General features: G+C 41.5%; 1 protein-coding gene across 3 annotated transcripts in view; it reads right to left on the bottom strand.

Moving 5' to 3' along the window:
• Positions 1 to 26,823, bottom strand: part of map3k3 (mitogen-activated protein kinase kinase kinase 3) — a 163,002-nt gene that overhangs the window by 97,700 nt on the left and 38,479 nt on the right. For all 3 annotated transcript variants that reach the window (XR_012102002.1, XM_073070762.1, XM_073070763.1), the window contains exons 5-7: positions 25,544 to 25,643; positions 23,277 to 23,390; positions 15,038 to 15,158 (exon numbers count right to left, since the gene is read on the bottom strand). Coding sequence is in view for 2 of the 3 variants with exons in the window: in XM_073070762.1 (XP_072926863.1) it covers positions 15,038 to 15,158; positions 23,277 to 23,390; positions 25,544 to 25,643 (335 nt within the window). In the remaining variant the exon portion in view is untranslated. The remainder of the gene's footprint in view (positions 1 to 15,037; positions 15,159 to 23,276; positions 23,391 to 25,543; positions 25,644 to 26,823) is intronic.

The raw sequence follows: 26,823 nt of genomic DNA, 5'->3' as shown, positions 1-26,823 counted from the left end.
ATAAAATCAATTCAATTCAATGAACTGAGTGCACGAACTGATTTTCATATAACCAGTGACCTGGCCAATTTGGAGGCTTTTTTTATTTTGTTTGTGAAATGTGAGCATTGCTGGCAATGCTGGCATTGATTATCCATCCCTGACCCGAGGCAGTGAAGAATCAATCACACTGTGACTCCAGCATCAACGATGCAGTTGATTCTTCACTTGAGCCCAGAGTCAAAGGCCAGAATGAGTAATGACTACAGGTTTTCTGCCTTTAAGTGAACCAGATTGAATCTTACAACATTCTGGTAGATGTGTAGTTATTTTTACTACCGGTTTAAAAACATCTAGATTTATTGAATCACTTACATTTAAATTCCCCAACTCCCACAGCAAGATCTGAACCCGTTCATGCTTTTTTGGCTCAACAGTTTAGTATATTGGCTGCTCGCCTAGGAACTTAAATCACAATGTATTTGTACCAAGTATTAACAGCTATCAATCAACCAATTTTAGTATTATTAAAACAAATTAGCTAGTCCTTGTCACATAGCTATCTGTGGGCATTTAATAAGCACAGATTGACCGCTGCATTTCTTCTATTACATCAGTGACTACACTTCAAAATTGCTAAGTTGTAAAATGGATTGGAATACTCTAAATGGAATGAAATGCAAGTTATTTTTCTTATAAGCTAGGAAGGGAATATTAAAGAATTGGAAGAACTTTCCTGATCTTCCTTGAATAACGTAGAATACTTTCTCTGGCACTGCTGCACTTCCCGCATACTTGGATTCCAGTCTGGCTAATGAGTGCTGTGCAACCAAGGCAGCCGATGCAGATTCATGTCCCAATCCAGGACACAAGAACAGAATTTAAACTGAGACAAATTGATTTTAAGGAATTTTACACCTTTAGATGACATGTTAACATATTAGCTGTTATGACATTTCAGGCCACGACACGATTTCCACAGCTAACATCATTACCCAAAATTTGGCTGCACTGCTGCTAGCCTGCTGGCAGTTCTTGGTGAACAGATTTACCTGCATAATACAGTTTATTTTTAAATGTTGTAACATGAAGAGCCTTGGAATACTTGCCAGATTTATAGAGATGTCTTCCTTCCCCTGCCCCCAAGGCTATTCTTTATTAAAAAATGTGGAATCTTTACTATGATTTGGAAAAATGTCAATTAAACAGATCCATATTTTCTTCCCTCCTAGCTTGAAACTTACTATTTTGACTAATGAAATAGTATTTCTTGAGATGACTGGCATTGTCACAGTCCAGATAAACAAAAGATTTACTTCAACATTCATAATCTCTTCCAAATGAAACAAACCAACATGACAATTAATATTTGGGTTGAAGTACATTACGAGCTACCCTCAACTTTCACTTTTTCCAACACATCCCAAGCACTTCTTCACACAATACTAAAAGCAGTCCTTATCTGATTGGCCAGCTTCCAAATGCTATTGTGGAAACAACATCTCGCTAACAGGAAGGGGAAGTCGCGCAGAGCCATGTATATCAAAGGAAGTGGATGGAAAAACAAAAGCATTGAGCTCTGGACCATTTTCATCCTGCCTGATTGTTATCTCTCCCACAAATACAAATGCAGCTAAACTCACACTATGTCACAGATAAACACACAACTGAGTAACATGCCACTGCTGCATCACAGACCTTTAGAAATCAATTCTAAACTCACTACATAGCATGCATGACATCTACAGCTTGACTGAGTATAAACAACATTCTTGGAATTTTCAGTCTTTATTGTTGACTAAATTCAGCACAATAAATACTAATGGGAAGCTGCTTGAGCATTTAGCTCTCAATGTCCGCAGATAATAAGAACAGTATAAAAATGTGACACTATAGTTTTCATGCTTTAATAAACTTTGCAACCCCTCTCAAATCTGGCAAGGTTCCAAGCACGATCCCTCAAGAGGTGAGAATATCCCTATAACACAGCCAAAAGCAGCCATGCCATCTGATTTTCTGACTTTAGTTTGACTGACTGATCCCACAACAGCTGGGAATGCAACTGGGCATCAATTTGGCAAGCACACTGTAAAAAGAGAGAGTTGCTAGCCTTTCAGTGTAAAGAATAATAATAAGGCAGCCTTTAGGTCTGGAGATAGAAAAATACTGAGGAGAGTACAGTGAACTGAGGGTAAGACTGAGGGAGTGCAAAGACTCCTACAAGAGGAAGCTGGAGTACAAGCTCCAGCAGAATAGCATAAGGGACGTGTGGTTGGGCATGAAGCATATCACTGGCTTCAAGGTTAAGGAAAGGAAGATCAAGGGCTGCCTGGATAAGGCCTACAAATTGAACTTGTTTCTCAATAGAACAGTATTACAGAGGACGAGCTTCACTCCAAGTGAGGTAAGGCCGGGTAAGTTCCTTTCAAAGGAGAAAGTTTCAAAAGTTGAGGCAAGTATTGGGTAGGTCATGGCAGCTGAGATCGGCCCCGTGGTTTGTTCATCCTGCAGCATGTGGGAAATCAGGGATACTTCCAGTGTCCCTGACGACTATGTGTGCAGGAAGTGTGTCCAACTGCAGCTTCTGGCAGACCGCATTGAACGTCTGGAGTTGCGACTGGATTCATACTGGAGCATCCGCAATGCTGAGAAAGTCGTGAATAGCACGTTCAGTGAGTTGGCCACACCGCAGGTAAAGGCTACACAGGCAGAAAGGGAAGGGGTGGCCACTAGACAGTGTAGCAGTAGGCAGGTAGTGCAGGAGTCCCCTGAGGTCATCTCCCTCCTAAACAGATATACTGTTTTGGATACTGTTGGGGGAGATGTCTCATCAGGGGAAGGCAGCAGCAGCCGAGTTCATTGCACCATGGGTGGCTCTGCGGCACAGGAGGGAAGGAAAAGGAGTGGCAGAGGTATAGTGATAGGAGATTCGATTGTAAGGGTTGATAGGTGTTTCTGTGGCCGCAAACGAGACTCCAGGATGGTATGTTGCCTCCCTTGTGCAAGGGTCAAGGATGTCTCTGAGCGGCTGCAGGACATTCTGGAATGGGAGGGTGAACAGCCAGTGGTCGTGGTGCACATAGGTACCAACAATATAGGTAAAAAACGGGATGAGGTCCTACAAGGTGAATTTAGGGAGTTAGGAGAGTAGGACCACAAAGGTAAGTAGGGCTACAAAGGTAATAACCTCTGGATTACTACCAGTGCCACGTGCTAGTCAGAGTAGAAATAGGAGGATATTTCAGATGAATACGTGGCTTGAAAAATGATGCAAGGGGGAGGGATTCAAATTTCTGGGGCATTGGAACCAGTTCTGGGGGAGGTGGGACCGGTATAAACAGGACGGTCTGCACCTGGGCTGGACTGGAACCAATGTCCTAGGGGGAGAGTTTGCTACTGCTGTTCAGGAGGCTTTAAACTAATGTGGCAGGGGGATGGGAACAAGTGCAGAGAGACAGAGGGGTGTAAAATGAGGGTAGAAGCAAAAAGTAGTAAGGTGAAAAGTAAAAGTGGCAGGCAGGCAAATACAGGGCAAAAAGCAAAACGGGCCACTTTTCAACATAATTGTATAAGGGCTAAGAGTGTTGTAAAAACAAGCCTGAAGGCTTTGTGTGTCAATGCGAGGAGCATTCGTAACAAGGTGGATGAATTGAATGTGCAGATAGTTATTAATGAATATGATATAGTTGGGATCACAGAGACATGGCTCCAGGGTGACCAAGGATGGGAGCTCAACATCCAGGGATATTCAATATTCAGGAGGGATAGACAGGAAAGAAAAGGAGGTGGGGTAGCATTGCTGGTTAGAGAGGAGATTAACGTAATAGAAAGGACGGACATTAGCCTGGAGGATGTGGAATTGATATGGGTAGAGCTGCATAACACTAAGGGGCAGAAAACGCTGGTGGGAGTTGTGTACAGGCCACCTAACAGTAGTAGTGAGGTTGGGGATGGCATTAAACAGGAAATTAGAAATGCGTGCAATAAAGGAACAGTAGTTATAATGGGTGACTTCAATCTACATATAGATAGGGTGAACCAAATTGGTATGGGTGCTGAGGAAGAGGATTTCTTGGAATGTATGCGGGATGGTTTTCTGAACCAACATGTCGAGGAACCAACTAGAGAGCAGGCCATTCTAGATTGGGTATTGAGCAATGAGGAAGGGTTAGTTAGCAATCTTGTCGTGCGAGGCCCCTTGGATAAGAGTAACCATAATATGGTGGAATTCTTCATTAAGATGGAGAGTGACATAGTTAATTCAGAAACAAAGGTTCTGAACTTAAAGAAGGGTAACTTTGAAGGTATGAGATGTGAATTAGCTAAGATAGACTGGCAAATGATACTTAAAGGGTTGACGGTGGATATGCAATGGCAAGCATTTAAAGATCGCATGGATGAACTACAACAATTGTTCATCCCAGTTTGGCAAAAGAATAAACCAGGGAAGGTAGTGCACCCGTGGCTGACAAGGGAAATTAGGGATAGTATCAAGTCCAAAGAAGAAACATATAAATTAGCAAAAAAAAGCGGCACACCTGAGGACTGGGAGAAATTCAGAGACCAGCAGAGGAGGACAAGGGGCTTAATTAGGAAAGGGAAAAAAGATTATGAGAGAAAGCTGGCAGGGAACATAAAAACTGACTGTAAAAGCTTTTAGAGATACGTGAAAAGAAAAAGATTGGTCAAGACAAATGTAGGTCCTTTACCGTCAGAAACAGGTGAATCAATCATAGGGAACAAAGACATGGCAGACCAATTGAATAACTACTTTGGTTCTGTCTTCACTAAGGAGGACATAAATAATCTTCCGGAAATAGTAAGGGACCGAGGGTCCAGTGAGATGGAGGAACTGAGGGAAATACACGTTAGTAGGGAAGTGGTGTTAGGTGAATTGAAGGGATTAAAGGCACATAAATCCCCAGGGCCAGATGGTCTGCATCCCAGAGTGCTTAAGGAAGTAGCCCAAGAAATAGTGGATGCATTAGTGATAATTTTTCAAAACTCCTTACATTCTGGATTAGTTCCTGAGGATTGGAGGGTGGCGAATGTAACCCCACTTTTTAAAAAAGGAGGGAGAGAGAAACTGGGGAATTATAGACAGGTTAGTCTGACGTCAGTGGTGGGGAAAATGCTAGAGTCGGTTATCAAAGATGTGATAACAGCACATTTGGAAAGAGGTGAAATCATCGGACAAAGTCAGCATGATTTGTGAAAGGAAAATCATGTCTGACGAATCAAATAGAATTTTTTGAAGATGTAACTAGTAGAGTGGATAGGGGAGAGCCAGCGGATGTGGTATATTTAGATTTTCAAAAGGTTTTTGACAAGGTCCCACACAGGAGATTAGTGTGCAAACTTAAAGCACACAGTATTGGGGGTATGGTATTGACGTGGATAGAGAATTGGTTGGCAGACAGGAAGCAAAGAGTGGGAGTAAACGGGACCTTTTCAGAATGGCAGGCAGTGACTAGTGGGGTACCGCAAGGCTCAGTGCTGGGACCCCAGTTGTTTACAATATATATTAATGATTTAGATGAGGGAATTAAATGCAGCATCTTCAAGTTTGCAGATGACACGAAGCTGGGCGGCGGTGTTAGCTGTGAGGAGGATGCTAAGAGGATGCAGGGTGACTTGGATAGGTTAGGTGAGTGGGCAAATTCATGGCAGATGCAATTTAATGTGGATAAATGTGAGGTTATCCACTTTGGTTGCAAGAACAGGAAAACAGATTATTATCTGAACGGTGGCCGATTAGGAAAAGGGGAGATGCAACGAGACCTGGGTGTCATTGTACACCAGTCATTGAAGGTGGGCATGCAGGTACAGCAGGCGGTGAAAAAGCATTCATAGCAAAAGGATTGGAGTATAGGAGCAGGGAGGTTCTACTGCAGTTGTACAAGGCCTTGGTGAGACCGCACCTAGAATATTGTGTGCAGTTTTGGTCCCCTAATCTGAGGAAAGACATTCTTGCCATAGAGGGAGTACAGAGAAGGTTCACCAGATTGATTCCTGGGATGGTAGGACTTTCATATGAAGAAAGACTGGATCGACTAGGCTTATACTCACTGGAATTTAGAAGATTGAGGGGGGATCTTATTGAAACGTCTAAAATTCTAAAGGGATTGGACAGGCTAGATACAGGAAGATTGTTTCCGATGTGGGGAAGTCCAGAACGAGGGGTCACAGTTTAAGGATAAAGGGGAAGCCTTTTAGGACAGAGATGAGGAAAAACTTCTTCACACAGAGAGTGGTGAATCTGTGGTATTCTCTGCCATAGGAAACAGTTGAGGCCGGTTCATTGGCTATATTTAAGAGGAAGTTAGATATGGCCCTTGTGGCTAAAGGGATCAGGGGGTATGGAGAGAAAGCAGGTACAGGGTTCTGAGTTGGATGATCAGCCATGATCATACTGAATGGCAGTGCAGGCTCGAAGGGCCAAATGGCCTACTCCTGCACCTATTTTCTATGTTTCTAATAGGTTCAACAAGAGACCTCCTGCTGTCCCCTCCCCATTTGCCCAGATCACACACCCTCCCTGCCCCTGAAGCCTTCCCCCTTCATCCCTCCCTCCCCTCTGGTGTGCTTGTGTTCCAAACTCCCCAACTCTAGAGTATCCTGCCTCCATGAGAATGACCACCCTATCCCGCCTGAGTGTGACAGGTCAGGTCAGGTTAAGAGACAGCTGGAGAGACTACATCTAGGCAAGGCTACTGGACTGGATGGTATCAGCCCAGGGTATTGAAGGCCTGTGTGAGCCAGCTGTCTGGTATTTTGCAGCACCTTTACAATCTGACTCCGAGTCAGGAAAAGATACCAGTGCTATGGAAGACTTCCTGCTTGGTCCTGTAGCCAAGAAGCAATTCCATCTGAACTTAATGACTACAGACCAACTGCCCTCACATCTCATCAGGGAGGTGCTGGAAAGGCTGGTCCTGACTTACCTTAGAACACAGGTTAGATCTTCATTGAACCCTCTACAGTTTCCCTACCAACCTCATGTGGGAGTGGATGATGCCATCATCTACCCATTGACACTGGTGGCATTGTGAGAATCACATTTTTTGATTTCTCTAGTGCCTTCAATACAATCCAGCCACTTCTTCTGAGTGAGAAACTGCAAAGGATGGGTGTAGAAAAATTCAATATCTCCTGCATTACGACTTCCTGACAGATAGATCCCAGTTTGTACAGCTGGGTAGTTCTCTGTCTGAAATGGTGGTGAACGGCACTGGAACCCCACAAGGGACTGTCCTGTCTCCATTTCTGTTCACACTGTACACCTCAGACTTTCAGTACAAATCCGAGTTTTGTCACTTGCAGGAGTCCTCTGATGACTCTGCAGTGGTTGGGTGTATCAGAGATGGGCAGGAGTCAGAGCACAGAGGACTGGTGGACAAGTTTGTGGAGTGGTGTGGGAGGAACCACCTGTTCCTGAACGTGGCCAAAATCAGGGAGATGGTGATTGATTTTAGGAGAAGAGGACTGTGACTCCTCTAAACTAAAGTGGGCTGTCTAACAACTCCTCATAAGACAATGCAACCATTCTCGGTGCCAGTTTAATGTTTCCTGAACTGCTTCCAAAGTATTAATACACTTTCTTAAATAAGCAGAACAATTCTGTACAAATCTGCAGATGTTGTCTCAACAATATTCTAGCCAACTGAAGCACAACTTCTCTAACTTTGTTCAATTCCCTTTTCAATAAACAATGTCTGTTACTGTACCTAACTTATTGCTATATCTACAAACCCCATTTCCAGAAAAGTTGGGATATTTTCCAAAATGCAATAAAAACAAATATCTGTGATATGTTAATTCACGTGAACCTTTACTTAACTGACAAAAGTACAAAGAAAAGATTTTCAATAGTTTTACTGACCAACTTAATTGTATTTTGTAAATATACACAAATTTAGAATTTGATGGCTGCAACACACTCAACAAAAGTTGGGACAGAGGCATGTTTACCATTGTGTTACATCACCTTTCCTTTTAATAACACTTTTTAATCGTTTTGGAACTGAGGATACTAATTGTAGTAGATTTGCAATTGGAAATTTTGTCCATTCTTGCTTGATATAAGACTTTCAGCTGCACAATAGTCCGTGGTCTCCATTGTCTGATTCTCCTCTTCATGATGCGCCATACATTTTCAATAGGAGATAGATCTGGACTGGCAGCAGGCCAGTCAAACACAAAGCCACGCTGTTGTAGCCCGTGCAGAATGTGGTCTGGCATTGTCCTGCTGAAATAAGCATGGACATCCTGGGAAGAGACATCACCTTGATGGCAACATATGTCTCTCTAAAATCCTAATATATGCCTCAGAGTCAATGGTACCTTCACATACATGCAACTCACCCATGCCGTGGGCACTGATGCACCCCCATACCATCACAGATGCTGGCTTTTGCACCTTTCGCTGATAACAATGAGGATGGCTGTTTTCATCTTTGGCAAAGAGAACTCGACGCCCATTTTTTCCAAAAACTAGCTGAAATGTGGACTCATCTGACCACAGCACATGGTTCCAGAGTCTTTCGGTCCATCTGAGAGGAGCTCGGGCCCAGAGAACTCGCCGGCGTTTCTGCATAGAGTTGATGTATGGCTTCCTCCTTGCGTAATACAGTTTCAAGTTGCATTTCTGGATGCAGCGACGGACTATGGTAAGTGACAATGGTTTTCCGAAGTACTCCCGAGCCCAGGTGGCTATAATTGTCACAGTAGCATGACGGTTTCTTAGGCAGTGCCACCTGAGGGCTCGAAGATCACGCGCATTCAACTGTGGTTTCCGACCTTGCCCTTTACGCACTGAGATGTCTCTAAATTCTCTGAATCTTTTCACAATATTATGTACTGTAGATGTTGGAAGACCTAAATTCTCTGCAATCTTGCATTGGGAAATGTTCCTTTTGAACTGACTAACAATTCTCTCACAAATTTTGGCACAAAGGAGTGAGCCACGACCCATCTTTGCTTGCAAAGACTGAGCCTTTGATGGACACTACTTTTATACCTAGTCATGATACCTCACATGCTACCAATTAGTCTGCTTAATGTGGAGTCTCTCCAAACTGGTGTTACTTGAATATTCTGTGCACTTTTCAATCTTATTTTAACTCTGTCCCAACTTTTGTTGAGTGTGTTGCAGCCATCAAATTCTAAATTTGTGTATATTTACAAAATACAATTAAGTTGGTCAGTAAAACTATTGAAAATCTTTTCTTTGAACTTTTGTCAGTTAAATAAAGGTTCACATGAATTAACATATCACAGATTTTTGTTTTTATTGCATTTTGGAAAATATCCCAACTTTTCTGGAAATGGGGTTTGTACATATTAGACTTTTATGACTCATGTGCTTGAACACCCCAATTCCCCTACATCTCATTTCTGCAAAGTTACAGCATTTTATAACAAAGTTCAAAGTGCATTTATTATCAAAGTATGTACACAGTATACAACGCTGAGATTAATCTCCTTGCAGGCAGCCGCATAACAAAGAAAAACAAAAGAACCCATTTTAAAAAAAGACCATCAGAGAGAAAAAAACCAAACCATGCAAACAATAAACATAAGCAAATAGTGTTTTGAACCGAAGTCCACAAAGCGAGTCTGTCCACAGACCCTTAGTTCAGCACAGACCCGAACAAACCTTGCAGAGCAGCGAGCTGAACCGGCCCATTCCTCACTCAGAAGTGGCTGGATTGTATTGAAGGCACTAGAAAAATCAAAAAATGTGATTCTCACAATGCCACCAGCATCATCCAGGTAGGAGTGAGCTCTAGATTCTTCTCTAGAACTCGGACATCACTGTTCAAAAATAAGGGGCCCCCCCATTTAAAACAGGCAGTCGTCTCTGAACCCCCAACTTGAGTCATGCCTTCGGAACTCTCTTCCACAGAAGGCAGTGGAAGTAAAGACTTTGAATATTTTAAGGTAGAGGTTGACACATTCTTGACAAAGCAACAGCATCTGAACTTGATGCATGATAGAAAATGGGAGGATACTTTTATCTAACACTTGATGTTGATCAATAGGTAGTGCAACATTTACTCACTGAACTTTTAAGATGGTGTTCAGGTGAACAGTGGGACCAAGCAAAATTAGACACAAGAGTTCTGAGTACTAAAGATACTTCTGGTTTTAGATGGCACTTCTGAAGGTGAATGACAGCTTATTGGTAGTTCAAAAGGCAAGAAATTCGACTAAAACATTAATAACACTTTTTCTGAAGCAAACTGTAATACACTATCACCGCAAACAACGAAGGGGCAAGTGAAGGAAAGCAAACTCAAGGGTGTGCTGGTGCATTGAAAAGAAAAAAGATCGACGCAGATGGAGTTGGATTGAGCGATTCGAAGAGTCGTTGTCAAGGCAGAGGAGTTTTGATGCCCATCCAATTAACTCTGGTGCAAGGTTGGAACGCTGTAAACGCTGAGCCGATTTGGAGAGGCCGTGAACAGCTTCGGGCTGGGCGACAAGATCCAGGCCCAGAGCGAATTGCTGGTTTGCACATTCCAGAACTGGAGCGTTTTGCTGTGGTGGGGTATGGGTCCTGATGCAAGGCTTGATATGCTGTTTGTACAATCTAAACGCCGGCCTAAATAGACTGGAAAGGCAGGGTGTTGGGACTGGAAGTGAGAGTCGGGCCAATTTCGCTCACTCTACCACGATGTTTATTCCTCTCTCCGTGATGCTGAGGCTGTGTAGACTGCCCTGGCTACTATGCTTTGTGCCTGTGAGGCTTCACAGTGATTTGCCCCACTAACATGATGAACATAACATCCCTACTCGGGATGCTCTAGGGATTTGGATCTAAAGACCCAATTTGGTTTGGAAAGCCGTGCTTTCAGGTTCCTTGCTTTGTAAGTAGACAAAGCAAGGTAGGAAAAGGGAAGAGGTCCTGAAAAAAGACTACAGGGAGTTAGGAAGGAAGTTGAGAAACAGGATTGCAAAGATAGCAATCTCGGGATTACTGGCTGTGCCACGCGACAGTGAGAATCTGAACAGAATGAGGTGGAGGATAAATGTGTGGCTGAGGGATTGGAGCAAGGGGCAGGGATTCAGATTTCTGGATCATTGGGACCTCTTTTGGGGCAGATGTAACCTGTACAAAAAGGACGGGTTGCACTTGAATCCTGGGGGACCAATATCCTGGCGGGGAAGTTTGCTATGGCTACTGGGGAGAGATTAAACTAGAATTGTTGGGGGGTGGGAACCGAACTGAAGAGACTGGGGAGGAGGAGGTTAGCTCACAAATAGAGAAAGCTTGGAGACAGTGCAAGAGGGAGGATAAGCAGGTGATAGAGACGGGACGCGCTCAGACCGAAGGCTTGAGATGTGTCTATTTTAATGCAAGGAGTGTTGTGATCAAAGCGGATGAGCTTAGAGCGTGGATCAGTACTTGGAGATATGATGTGGTGGCCATTACAGAGACTTGGACGGCTCAGGGACAGGATTGGTTACTTCAAGTGCCGGGTTTTAGATGTTTCAGAAAGGACAGACAGGGAGGCAAAAGAGGTGGAGGCGTGGCACTGTTGATCAGAGATAGTGTCACGGCTGTAGGAGTCTCTGTAGGTGGAGGTTAGGAACAAGGAGTCAATAACTTTAATGGTTTTTTTTTTATTAACAGGCTGCGCAATAGTAACAGGGATATCGAGGAGCAAATAGGGAAAGGTGAAAAAATAACAGTTGTCGTGATGGAAGATTTAAATTTCCGAAATATCGATTGGCATCTCCCTAGAGCGAGGGGTTTAGATGGGGTGGAGTTTGTTAGGAGTGTTCAGGAAGGTTTCTTGACACAGTATGTGTCACAGAGCTTTTGGAAAGTATGAAGTTGGATAAGTCGCTGGGACCAGACAAAATGTACCCCAGGCTACTGTGGGAGGTGAGGAAGGAGATTGCTGAACCTTTGGCGATGATCTTTGCATCATCAATGGGGACTGGAGAGGTTCCTGAGGATTGGAGGGTTGCGGATGTTGTTCCCTTATTCAGGAAAGGGAGTAGAGATAGCCCAGGAAATTATAGACCAGTGAGTCTTACTGCAGTGGTTGGTAAGTTGATGGAGAAGATCCTGAAAGGCAGGACTTATGAACATTTGGAGAGGCATGATATGATTAGAAGTACAAAGGTAGTTGGCATGGCTTTGTCAAGGGCAGGTCGTGCCTTACGAGCTTGATTGAATTTTTTGAGGATGTGACTAAACACACTGATGAAGGAAGAGCAGCAAATGTAGTGCATATGGATTTCAGCAAGGCATTTGATAAGGTACCCCATGCAAGGTTAATTGAGAAAATAAGGAGACATGGGATCCAAGGGGACATTGCTTTGTGGATCCAGAACTGGCTTGCCCACAGAAGGCAGAGTGGTTGTAGACGGGTCATATTCTGCATGGAGGTCAGTCACCAGTGGAGTGCCTCAGGGATTTGTTCTGGGACCCTTGCTCTTTGATTTTTATAAATGACTTGGATGAAGAAGTAGAGGAATGGGTTAGTGAGTTTGCTGATAACACAAAGGTTGGAGGTGTTGTTGATAGTCTGGAGGGCTGTCAGAGGTTACAGCAGGACTTTGATAGGATGCAAAACTGGACTGAGAAGTGGCAGATGGAGTTCAACCCAGATAAGTGTGAATTGGTTCATTTTGGTAGGTCAAATATGATGGCAGAATATCGTATTAATGGTAAGATTCTTGGCAGTGTGGAGGATCGGAGGGATCTTGGGGTCCAAGTCCACAGGACACTCAAAGCTGCTACGCAGGCTAACTCTGTGGTTAAGCAAGCATATGGTGTATTGGCCTTCATCAATCGTGGAATTGAATTTAAGAACCGAGAGGTAATGTTGCAGCTATATAGGACCCTGGTCAAACTCCACTCGGGAGTACTGTGCTCAGTTCTGGTCGCCTCACTACAGGAAGGATGTGGAAACTATAGAAAGGGTGCAAAGGAGATTTACAAGGATGCTGCCTGGATTGGGGAGCATGCCTTATGAGAATAGGTTGAGTGAACTCGGCCTTTTCTCCTTGGAGCGAAGGAGGATGAGAGGTGACCTGATAGAGGTGTACAAGATGATGAGAAGCATTGATCGTGTGGATAGTCAGAGGCTTTTTCCCAGGGCTGAAATGGTTGTCAGAAGAGGACAGAAGTTTAAGGTGCTGGGGAGTAGGTACAGAGGAGATGTCAGGGGTAAGTTTTTTACTCAGAGAGTGGTGGAATGGGCTGCTGGCAACGGTGGTGGAGGTGGATACGATAGGGTCTTCTAAGAGGCTTTTAGATAGGTACCTGGAGCTTAGTAAAATAGAGGGCTATAGGTAAGCCTAGTAATTTCTGAGGTAGGGACATGTTCAGCACAACTTTGTGGGCTGAAGGGCCTGTATTGTGTTGTAGGCTTTCTATGTTTAAATGTCAAGCTTGTATCATTTATACATTCTTTGATAATAAATGTACTTTGAATCTTTGAAATGTGCATTAACTTCCATTTTTTTTGGCTTCCAAATATCTTCAAATTAATAACCCTCGACCGTTCATTGAAACTAAAACTGAAATTAAGTTGACAAAAGTAGCAGTGACAAAAGGACTACAACTATGCAAGGCAGCACCTACCTCCTGAAGGGCATTTAGTGATGTGCACTACTAACAATCCCACGCAAGTTATAAATGTCAATTAAAAATCTGGACATGCTGGAGACTACTGGGACAATTAGTTCAGGACCTAGGCTTTGAGCAGAGATAGTTGTGAGACCAGGTACAACAACTAGCCTGATACCCTTGGGTTACAGACAAAAAAAAATCTGTCTAGCTCTTTATTATGATCTAGTTGGATAATTTGGAACATGATCAGTACAGTTTGCTTTGGGGGGAGGGGGGCACAAAAGGAAGAACGAGATGTGATAAAAAGCATGGGGAAGAGGGGTATAGAGGGGGGATGTGTGCGTAAGGGGAGGCGTGGGGGGGGGGGGGGTGGTGGGAGGAGAGAGACATACACACAGAGACCGGGATCAGGGTAACCCTAACATGAAGTTGTTAAAGTGTACAGCCTCTTTAAGTGGAGGTTTTCTTGCCAGAATCAAAAGATCATGGGTTCAAACCCATTCCAGAGCAGAAAAACTGGGCTAAAATTTCTGAACTATGCTGACGTCTTACAACAAAAACATCTGCCTCACTGTTCATATTCAATCTCCAAAGTTCTGCATATATTTTACACACACCCTTCTGTTGTTTGGCTTCAAGACTTTTAAACCAAGACCTTTTTCTACATCTAAAGTCATTTTGTTTGTACACAAGTCAAAGTACAGGCTATACAAATTTCCACACACAGACACACACACATCCATTTTACACAGTGATCTCAAATAACTAAAGCCTTATTTTAGTATGCAATCTAGAATTAGATGTTCAAACGTCTTTTGTAATTTGTAACTTCACAGCACACCAAGACCAAGACAGTCCAGAGTAGAACCTCGCTTTCCATCTTAGAGGAAACCACAGTGGTACAAGGGCAATCTTTGAACAAGGTTGCCTTTCTTGGACCAGTTCAGAATCAGACAGAGACATGGCATGACATTTAAAAAAAAATAATCAGCCATACAAATCCTTTGATTGTATTTTCAGAAACTCTATTCAAAGCAGACGCAGAGTCTGAGATTTGGTTCTGAACACTCCCAGGTGTTCATGCCGCAGAGTAGATTGCCTGGTTCAAAAACCAAACCTCTGAAAGAATTCCATCAATATGGCCCTACTAGGGCATAAGCTACAAATTTAAACTTCTAAAATATTCCAAAAGTGCTAAAGTTGAAATGTTAGAACTTATTTCAAAACTCGAAAGTTTTAATAACAACCTTTTAACCTAGTCATACTTAAAACAAAACAGAATCGGGATCCCTATATCCCACAGCAGCTTTGCTTAACTTTGGAAAAGAATCTCCAGGTCATTAAATAAATAGATCCAATGCAAGCCAAAGAACATTTCAATAAATAGTTACCAAGTCTTACTACTGCTTTCTCCCCCCACAAGACACATTTTAATAGTCTTTCAAATTAGCGAAACCAAGTACTCACTAACAGAGAGATGCCTGCCACGAGATTCTGGTGGCTGGTAGATGGTGCTGAGAATGTCTCCAACAGATTGAGAGGCCTTAATACGGACCTGTTTGGTAACAGCTGAAGGCGCATGTGATGTCTAAAATTTGGAAAAAACAAATTAGACATGCATATAACATTTTTGAGTTCATTGTTATAACTCTATCTGTAACGAATTTCAAAGTTCAAAGTACATTTACAGCATGTCACGATATACAACCCTGAAGTTCATTTTCCTGTGGTCATACTCAGCAAATCTAGAGACTAGTAACTATAACAGGGTCAATAAATGATCAACCAGAGTACAAAAGACAGCAAACTGTGCAAATACCAATATAAATAAATAGCAATAAATAACAAGAACATGAGATAACGAGTCCTTAAAATGAGATGATTGGTTGTGGGAAACATCTCAATGATGGGACAAGTGAGTGTAGTTATCCCCTTGTATTCAAGAGCCTGATGGTTGAGGGGTAGTAACTGTTCCTGAACCTGGTGGTGTGAGTCCCCAGACTCTTGTACCTTCTACCTGATGGCAGCAACGAGAAGAGAGCATGGCTTGAGTGGTGGGGATCTCTGATGATGGATGCTGTAACCTTTAACACTTTAAATGCATTTCTCAAGATTCACTCATTAGTCCCGATTTAGTTATTTGCATGACACCAACGCTGCATTTTATGAATGAAAACAAAAGCTGATACTAAACCTCCAACATGAGAAAAAATGAGGATCAACTGAGATAAAACTGCAAATTCATTTGTTAACTTGTTTTTATTTCACAAATAAAAAAAAACTTAATATATTACTACAAAAATGTTTAGTCAGCAGATGTTGGCAATGTTATGCAGGGGCTTACACAGACGGCCAACAAAACTTAAAGGGAAGCTTAAAATAAAAAGCACACCGTAGTGTCCCAATAAATTTCTGTGCTGAACAGGAAACGGCAGCTCACAGAAAAACAGTGATTTCTGTGAAAACCTGCCATGTGTTTCTACATTACTCATAACACAAGGAAAAAACAGCCAGCAATCTGAAACAAAAAACCCTCTCACATCTGGCATTGACTAACCTGAGAATTCTGCAAAAGAACAAACAAGATCAAGCAATAAACTCTTGACCACTGGCTCACAAAAACGAATCTTATTTTGTTAGAAAGGTAAACATTGACTGTGGTCTGATGAACTCCAGTGGAAATACAAACATCTGCTGTAAAAAGTCTTCAGAGATATTACCATGTGTAATACTTAGCAATACTGCATTTTGTTAAGAGGGGTTTAATTCCTGAGGGCTTGTTGGTAGTACTAATAGCTATTGGATCACAGCATAAATTCAGTCCACTTTCTACCAGGACCCTCAGCAGGGAGGAGTAGGGCAAGAAGAGGGAAAATACCACATAGAATGCTTTCTTACTGTTCATACTAACCTCTTGTACAGATCACTCAACCCAACTGTTCTGTGGAGTGTATACACTCTAAAGCCTACTACAAAACTACTTCATCTCATATCAATATAACCCTTCTCCTTTAAATGTCTTCCTCTTATATCTTGTGATAAGCCCTAATTCACCACCATTCTGTGTGCAGTTCTTCCTGAAATCCTTGCTGAGCCTTAGAGATATTATATTAATGATATTTTCTCAGCAACAGGCAGACAAATCATTGAGCCAAGGGAAATATTCTTAATGCAAATAGACTTTGGAGGACATGGGTGAGGTAGAGACTGCCACTTAGAAGATATTTTGATGGAAAAGCTTACAAGATAATTGCCAAAACAGTGGGAATAAGGAGAATTTAAAATTAATACAATGATTTGTTATGCTTTGGAGAGTGCTGTTCAAGTGAGCTAATTGTGATTTTCCTTCAAAGAGCTAGGACAGGCATGATGTATCAGCTGATAAATAATTAGCTACATTTATTAGCACTGGTTGCTAGCTACAAAGGCAACTGTTAATCAAATAGGTTGTTCACTCTGAAGATTGCTCAATGACTTATTTTACATCAACCTAAAAGGTGGGCACATGTAGCTGAGCACTCATCTTTAATACAACTTGCACTGGGGAGGACCTCATTACATTATGTAAACTTTTATAGGCACCCACTGAGATGATGGACAAACTGGTAAATGCAATCTGCCATTCAGGAATCACTGGTGGAAATTGATCTCCCATGCTCAATTACACAATAACAAGTAGGGTGGCAACAGGCTAAATGATACAACATATAGAACAACTTGTTTGCAAATTCAGTTAAAACCTGGATTTATTGGATCATTGAAATGCTATCAGGTTATTACAGATTTGTCATCCTTCATTGAAAAAGTTTTCAAAGTGGAAAGAAGAAACATACCAGTCAAGGCTTTTGCAAGAAAATACCGTACATATGCATTTGCCTGGGAGCACATGTGAAACACAAGGAGGATAAAGATGAGGGATGGCCATTAGTAAAGACAGAAGCAAATGGTAAAAGGGGAAACTAGACGATTTACTACTATTTGAATAAACCATTGACATTTTGGCTCTGTGCTTGCTGACTGACATTTGGTACTGGACCAGCAAAGGCTCAGTTCAGAAGTTCACATTCTTAACCCACTGCATGCTGAATCTTTCCCAACTTGATCACTTTTGTGCTGGACCAAAATGAGGAGCATGAAGGAGGTATTTCCATATTAGGATTGTGTACAACCTGGAGAGGATTCTGCAGGAGTTGAAGTTCCCATGCACTCCAAATATTCCAACCTTTTGTGCACACTGATCTATCCCATCAGGCACTTCCACCTTCCTAAACTCAATGGCCTAGAATTTTGTCCCCACTTCCCAAGTCACTAAAACTACCTGAAACTACAGTTTGAGACAGTTGTTCCAATATCTGCACAGTTTGGCATTGAATTCTGCCTGAAAGCATGTTTGTGCTTTTGGACAGATTGCCACATTAAGGGAACTTTATGCAAGGTGTTGCTATCCAAATCTAAACTCGCATTAAAAACAAAATGCCTACTTAAATGTTTTGGAGGGCTCATGATTTTTAAACTTACTAACCAGTAAAAATCCATATATGCATCAATAATGTTGGAGATATAGAGGAACAAAAAAAAAACTAAGTCTAATCATTGCCAGTTAATGATAGAGCAATCTGACTCAGTCACACCACTACCTACCATGTTGGTTGAGTATTATCAGCCTTCAGCAGGAAATGACAGATTCAACACAAGGGAAGTGCCTCCTTGAGGCTCTATAAGGCACTTGTCAGACCACACTTAAGAGTATTGTGTGCAGTTTTGGGCTCCTTATTTTAGAAAGAATATACTGACGTTGGAGAGGGTTCAGAGAAGATTCACAAGAATGATACCAGGAATGAAATCGTTACCATATGAAGAATGCCTGGCAGCTCTTGGGCTGTATTCCCTGGAGTTCAGGAGAATGAGGGAGGATCTCATAGAAATATTCCGAATGTTAAAAGGCCTGAACAGATTAAATATGGCACAGTTATTTCCCTTGGTAGGGGAGTCCAGGACAAGAGGGCACGACTTCAGGATTGAAGGACATCCTTTTAGAACTGGGATGCGGAGAAATTACTTTAGTCAGAGGGTGGTAGATCTGTGGAATTTGTTGCCACGAGCGGCAGTAGAGGCCAAGTCATTTGGTGCATTTAAGGCAGAGATAGATAGGTTCTTGATTAGCCAGGGCATCAAGAAAGCAGGGGAGCGGGGATGACTGGAAGGATTGGATCAGCCCATGATTGAATGGCGGAGCAGACTCAATGGGCCGAATGGCCTACTTCTGCTCCTTATATCTTATGGTCTTATTCTTTTTGTTATTGACCAATGCACCAATGTTCCCTTTTGTAAGACGACCACTACGCAACACTTTTGGAGACAAAACGTCACCTTCACATTTGAGGATTCCCATGGGATGTGCAACGAGGCAGAGTAGCCTAAAACTGGGCATTTTTGAAACAAATGAGCCATCAAACGTGACAACTATATTCATTCAAAACCTGATGGGAATGCGCAGGATACAACTGATTCAGTAAACAGTGTAGAACAGCGCTCAAGAAGTAGCATCAACATAACCTGAATACGAAGTTACAGCAATAGACTTGGGCTAGTCGATGGAAACTGCTAAAGACCCGACTACTAACAGAACAAGTCAAACTCTAGATTGCCACGTGCAATCAGAAATCACAGTACACAACTGAGCAACAGGGGTGAGATATTGTCGATTTTAGTGAGGACTATCCTGTCATGCAATTTCACATGGAACTAGGACAGATGGCTGATCTCACCCTCCCATCCCATGATCAAGGAAACCAGTCAACAGAAAAATTCACTCTGGATGGTATCAAGAATCTTAATGGTTAAATGCTATTGGACCCAGAGTACATACTAGCTGTAGTGCCAATGATTTATGCTCCTTGACTATCTGCAACTATAACCAGGTCATTCAAAAATGCTTGCAATATTAGCATGTCTAATTGCATTAAAAAAAACAATATGCATGACCTACCCACAAAGGAGTGGGTTAAATCCAATCCTGAAAGTTGCTACCCAGGAATCTACTTCATCACTTATCAAAAGTCTACTCATCATTGTGCAGTTTGGGCTCTCCCAAGAATACTCAGCTCCTTGGCTTCCGACTGAATTAACTTAAGATCATGAGATATAAGAGCAGAATTAGGCCATTTGGCCCATCAAGTCTGCTCTGCCATTTCATCATGGCTAGATCCATTTTCCCTCTCAGGCCCATTCTCCTGCCTTCTCCATGTGTCCCCTTCACACCTGACTAATCAATAACCTATCAACCTCTGCCTTAATTGCAGACTCAATGACTTGGCCCCTACAACCACCTGTGGCAATCAATTCCGGATTCACCAATCTCTGGCTAAAGTAATTCCTCCTCATCACTGTTCTAAAAGGACACTCCTCTATTCTGAGGCAGTGCCCTCTGGTCTTAAGACTTCGCCACCATAGGAAACATCCTCTCCGCATCCACTCTGAGGCATTTCAACATTTGAGAGGTTTCAATTAGGTCACCCCTCATTCTTCTGAATTCCAATGAATACAGGCCCAGAGCCATCAAACACTCCTCATATGATATGCCATTCAATCCTGGAATCCTTTTTGTGAAACTCCTCTGAGCCTCCATTACTCCAAACATGAAGATATAAATCTACAGGTCCTCACCAAATCAACACATACAGATTAACATGGTTTGATCAACACTGCTACATGTGACTATCAAGCAATGGTTGGAGCTAAAATTTCATCTTCATGCAAAGGACAGCCTTTCTGACCTATCTTTGGCTGCCAACAAAATTCAAAAAACAGCTCATCTTCCAACCAAGCACATTGCAGCTCCATTAAACAGTTTCAAAATAACAACTTATTTCAAAACTGGCCAGATCTGGAACATATCTGTGACATTAAGATGTGACCTGATGTGTTGAATATCCTCAGCAACTTCGTGTTTTTTTTTCATTTCCAGTGGCTATAGTTCTTTTTAAAAAAACAAACTTTACATTTCAACTATACCAATTCAGATCTGGCTGCGCTTCTTGCCTAACTGACCCAGCATGTTAAAATTCTAGCACATACCAGCAATGTGGAAATTTGGTGAGGTTATGTACACATAATGGCAATCCAATCCAGTTAATTAGCATCTAATTAGCATGCTATTAATCAGCAAAATAAATGAAGACGTTAGCGACAGGGCTATTAGGTGCATTTGTTCATTAATAATATGTTAATCAACAGAACTACAGTCGGCCCTCCTTATCCGCGGGGGATTGTTTCCAAGACCCCCTGTGGATACCAAAAAACGCGGATGCTCAAGTCCCTTATTTAACCTGGCTCAGTGCAGTGGTCTTTAGGACCCAGCAGAACCCCGGACTTTATTTAACATGTTCAGTGTGGTGGACATTAGGACCTGGCAGTGCAGCTCTGAATCTGCGGTGTTTCTGTTCATGAAAATAATCACGATCACGATTGAAAATAAGGTGGAAGTAATAAAGCGATCAGAAAGAGGTGAAACATTATCGGTCACTGGAAAAGTGTCAGGCTACAGTCGGTCAACGATCGGAACAATTTTAATGGAGCATGTGAAAGGTCCTGCCTCGATGAAAGCTACAATTATTACTAAGCAACGCAATGGTTTAATTATTGCAATATGTGCGTTTCTTAAGTGTTTTATATGCATAGAAAGGTAAAATATGTACTATACACTAAGAAAAACGTTTGACTAACTGACGCTAAATAATACCGGGTGTACCTGTTCAGGCTTCAAATCCGACTGAAAGACGGACTCAGGAATGGAACTCGTTCATAACCCGGGGACTGCCTGTACTTTTAACTCATTTCTAGATTACTTATAATACCCAATACAATGTAAATGCTATGTAAATAGTTGTTATACTATATTGTTTAGAGAATAATGACATGAAAACATAGTCTATACATGCTCAAACAACGAGTGCTGGAGAGAGAACTTCTGGGTTTTCCCGATCCGTGGTTGGTTGAAACTGCGTATGCGGAATCCACGGATAAGGAGGGCCGACTGTAATTAGTTCCAGATTTCACCTCAGCCTTGGCCAAAATGAAGACTAAAGAGATGAATTCTAAAGGGAAAGTGAGAGTGACCGTCTTTGACATCGTGGTTGCATTTCACCCAACAACCAAGTGAATGGGCATCGATGAGATCATACCATGATGGGAATGATACTATGCACAAAAAAATGACTGTTCTTCAAGATTAATCCAGCTCATTATGTGTAGGAGATCTCCAGAGTAGAGTCCTGGGTACAATCAACTGCTTCTGTAGAGAATTCCAATGAATTACCGGTAATACCCTCAAGGCAAAGAGATCATCATCGAGTCACACACAAGCAACTCTTCCAAACCATGCAATTTTTGAGATATGTGCTGATAATTTTTTTTTTAAAATTCTGAATTATATTCTCCGGAATGAGATTTTACAATGCATTACTTGAAACATAAACCACACGACAGTGTGCTGGAAGCTTAAGTGAGAAAGCTACATATCATGTTCATTACTCTGCAGACAATTTTTTTCGGTCTTGACTTGGAACTAGATAGCTACACAGTGTTTCCTTTGTAAGGAGAAAAGGAAAGGCTGGCAAAGGAATAAATACACTATGCCCAACATATTTTCACACTAGGTTTTTTTTGGTTCTTTCAGAACCTGCAAGTGGAGCACATCCAATGTAAAGATAAATTCCACGAACAGTCAGGGCAGGAGAAAAGGGACCAGTTTGTGCTACAACTGGGTTACTTTGAATGGCAGGCTGAAGCATGTCCATAATAAGAGGAATTCTGAACTTGGAAGGTTCAGGAACAAAATAAACCCTGACAAGCAAGGTGGACAGTGATTGGAAAAAAAAGGGTGGCCTCATCAACAGCGCTACTTCATTGGTGCTCACCTGATGGTGATGGCATCTATAGATGATTACCATATCAAAGTGCAGTATTCTTCCACACATTCTTAAGGGGCCTAATAGCAAAAGAAAAATGCTTTTTCTTGACTGCTTTTGTGTTGATGGGTTTACAGTTAGAAGAGAATACTCTGAGCAGAGTCTCAACCTGAAAAAGTTCCCACTCTTCCCCCCCACCACCCCGCCAAACGGGCTGCTCAACCAGAGTTCTCCAGAAGTTTGATTTTTACCATTCCATCTAGAGCAGGGGCTCCCAACCATTTTTATGCCATGGACCAATACTTTTAAGCAAGGGGTCCATAGACCCTAGGTTAGGAACCCCTAATCCCTCTCCAGCCATGATGCAGAACAAAGGGTTAAAAACTGCATGACATTTTTAAAAAATTGAACATTGTGTGAGATGCAAGGCTGAAATCTGGACACATCTGTTGGCTTACTTGGTCAGGATAACAGCTAATAATTCAACAAACTGAAGTGTTTTCAAGGGAGTGGGGTAGCTACACCACAAAGGTTCTATCAAGTCACTTTCTTCCTTTCTCTGCTGGGCTCTGCCAATCTCTTATATTCCCCAGCTTCATCACTGATGAGGCCTATACGTTGTAAAATGGACAATCGATAACACTGATGCAAGTTTTCTCAGAACTTAATATTTGAAAACAGAACTCAAATTATTGTGCAATATTTCCACAAGTTTTTCAATTTTTAATCAATTTAAGGAACTAGGGTCTGCTAAGATAAACCATTCAGCTTGAAGTTTGGAAAGTAAGATCACTTACATGGTTTTTCTCCTGAGCTACAAGCAAAATTTTCAGACTCTTCATGCTGAAACTTCGATCAAGCAGATCAATGGCTTTATCAAGATCATCCTGGCTTCGTAAAGCAATTAGTAACTGGAAGAGGACAGAAAATCAAACTCAATCAGTACAGATACTGCATGTGGAATTGAAGAAGTCTTATAAAACATTAGTTTAACCACAAGCAGAATATTCTGGGAACTAGAAAAGACAAGGTCTTGGAAAAAGCAAAAGAGAAATTTACCAAAATGATTTTAGGAATAAAGAACTTTAATCATATGGTGGGGAAATAGAAAAGGCTGGTCTAGGGAATGTTGAGGAGATCTGACAAAAGCTACATACAATCATGAATGAGAGCCAAGGAACATGAAGAGTTTCTTTCCTGCCCCTCAACAAATTGGTTGGGGTCTGGAATGAACTGTCAGGAGTGGCAGTCAGTCAGTCAGATTAAGCTGAGACATGAGGGTGCTAAATAAGGATTTGAGAAGAACAAAATTTTAGGTCTATCGTGAAAGAGCACGGGAATTTGGGGCATCTGGAATACTTATACATAGAGTTGGGATGGAATATATGATCTCAGCTATAACCATTCTGAGAAAATGATGCAAATATGCAGCAAACTCCAAATTAAAGAACTGTAGAATCTCTCTGATCTACAGTCTCGTTGCCCTCATTTAGTCAAAAAAGCATCTGTGGAAGCCTGGATTACATAAACCAGGCACAGTTGGAGACTTGAAACTTGATTTTATCACCCAGCCTTACTGCTTCTCTACAGAAACAAGTTATCTGTGAATGCAGTAACCAGTGCCATTTACAGCACAGCTCAGGGCTTGGCTTTGACACACACAATGAGTGTTTCTGGCTTGGAAAGCGAGCTGTTAGCATTTCTTCCCTCCCACCTCCCCCCCCCCCCCCCCACCCCGCAAGAGTATCTCAATATTAAGAATGGAAAAATTAGGCTTTATTTGCATATACTTGAAGAAATAATCTAAATAGGTTAAAAAGTCATGCATTAATTGGGTATGGGATGGTATTTCAGTTAGGAAGAGAAAAGAAACACGGCATGATCCAATTTCTCTCCACCAGCTGGATAACTAAGATTTTACTGTATAGGAAATTCAAGATTAAGAAAACCAAAAAAGGGCAGATATTGCACATCAACTAGACAAATGTATACAAATTCCAATTTATGGAAAAATATATGCAGAGAAAGGCACTTGTATTTCTCTAAAATTCCCTAATTGGTAACTGTTGCTCACTTTCACCAGTTATGATCTCAATTCCTTCAAACTTGCCTTTGACAAAAGACCAATTTGAAACATAATGGTTGGCTATACAAGCCTTGCCCACAAAATACATCTGGAAATCTTTGACAGATGGTAAAACCTGCCTTAAACTTCACACAAGCAATACAAGAGTGGGAGTAAAGTTGCAGGAAATTATGACACGTCCAGGACTTCTTGTTGGCAGGAAGTTCAGGGCTAAAAAACCTGGAGTCATGAATTGTGAACAGAGATAAAGTTAAGCCTGACATGCTAAAGCAAAGACCACAACTACGGAAATATTAAAGAAGAATTATTGAGGAGAGACCAAAGGATGGAGAGGTGAAGGTACAGGAAGCTGCCTGGGGAACTGCAGAAACTGTGCTGGGATATAGAATAATGGGCTGTAAAGGAATCATGACTCAAAGGATGAAGAGGTCAAGAACCGTATGGTGAATAGCCTCAAAAGGCAGTGAAGTTCAGTGCAATTAGGACAGAAGGTGGTTGAAGTTACATAGAATATGATGGTGGTCAACTTTGTCTAATGCAGGCTTTAGGTATGGGCTATCATTAAACTATATAAAAGAGATTCAAAAGGGAGTGTTGTGAAATGACCGTATGGCCAGATTGTCATAATTCATTCAAAAACTTTGGAAACAAAGGAAAATGATAGAGTGAAGGACAGGAATGTGGCTTGGAAATATTAAAACACCAAGAATAAGGCCTTTTTTAAAAAAAGTGGTGAAAAATGGGTGGTTGAAACTGGGTGGGAGAGATAGAGGAGGAGAAAAAGATTACAAGCTAGCTAGACAGAAAAGTTGTCTGAGAGAACATATAGGGTACTTCATAGAGACAACTGCTTTCATACATGCTTGGAGAAATTTCCAGAAAGTGGACTTCAATGAGATGAGTGAGAAGGCAAAGGCATTAGAGGTTCATCTATGGAAATAGAAAAGAATGTTGAAGAGGTTTGAACATGGGGATTACCTCATTGTTTGTGTAATTTAAGTCCATTTGCTGTCCAAATACCGTCTTGACTTTCTGGTGCAGTTCCTCATATTTGACTGGCCGGCTGAACTGTATGATTCTGACAACAGGACAAAACAAAAACAATTCAACATTTGAAACTGACTGCTTGAATTTTAGCAATAACAGGTAGCAATAACATTATTACAAGTTCTATGGGGATTAAATGCACAAGAACACAAATGGTGCCAACTATTAGAAATAGTCTACACTTCCACTTTTCATAATATGCTGTTTCTCTAAAACATTTACTAACAGGTATACTAGAACAGCAGAAATAGGAGTAAGGGAGTCAGTCCCCCTTGTTTCTGTTCTGCCATTAGATCATAGCTGATCTTCTAACTCAGTGCCATTTTCCTGCACTAACTTCATATTCCCTTGATTCTTTAAATATTGATACATCTCGAATATATTCACAGCCCTTTTCGATATAGAATTCCAAACATCTACTGCCCTCTGTACGAACAAATTTTATATCACCTTTGTCCTGAATAACCAAACTCTTGAGATTACAAACCCTAGTTCTAGACAATCCAGCCAGGAAAGCATCTACCCTAGGAGGGCCCTTAAGAATTTTATATATTTCAATAAGTGCAACTCTCATTCTTTGAAATGCTGAAGGGCATACATAGAACCATTTTGTCTATTTTTTCCTTATGTGGCAAGCCTACCATTCTGACAATCAACTCGTTGAATCTTTACTGCATCTCTTCTATTCCTTAGGTATGAGAACAGACAGGCTCACACAAGTCAGATGCCGCTGCACTAGGCTTCATATAATTGAAACAAGTGTTTTTATTACCATATGCCAATCATCTTGGAATAAAGGCCAACTTATTGTTTGCCTTCATAATTGTTTGTTAAATCTGCAAGTTAACTTCCATTGAGCCATGTAAAAAACAACCAGGTCCCTCTAAGTACTAACACCTTTCAAAGTCTCAATTTTAAAAAATAAACTGTGTTACATATTTTCAAAGTGGACGATCTTCTCCACCCCCACCCCCCCACATTACATCCCATTTGTTACCCATCCCCTGTAGACTCTCTGTATATTCCTCACAGTGTCACACAGTTTTGAAAAAAAATTAGTTAACATAAATATATACTTAATCTAACTCAGTGATTTGGATCAGGGAAATGTGCATTGCTGAAGTTCCAACTCAATCCACAGTGGGTACCTCACTGGTCCTCGCCTTTAAACCAAAAAATTGAACTGCTTATTCTTACTGTTTTCAGTCTAA

This window comes from Hemitrygon akajei, chromosome 18 (genome assembly GCF_048418815.1).
Source record: "Hemitrygon akajei chromosome 18, sHemAka1.3, whole genome shotgun sequence".
Taxonomy (NCBI): domain Eukaryota; kingdom Metazoa; phylum Chordata; class Chondrichthyes; order Myliobatiformes; family Dasyatidae; genus Hemitrygon; species Hemitrygon akajei.
This window is presented reverse-complemented; position numbering and strand designations above follow the sequence as displayed.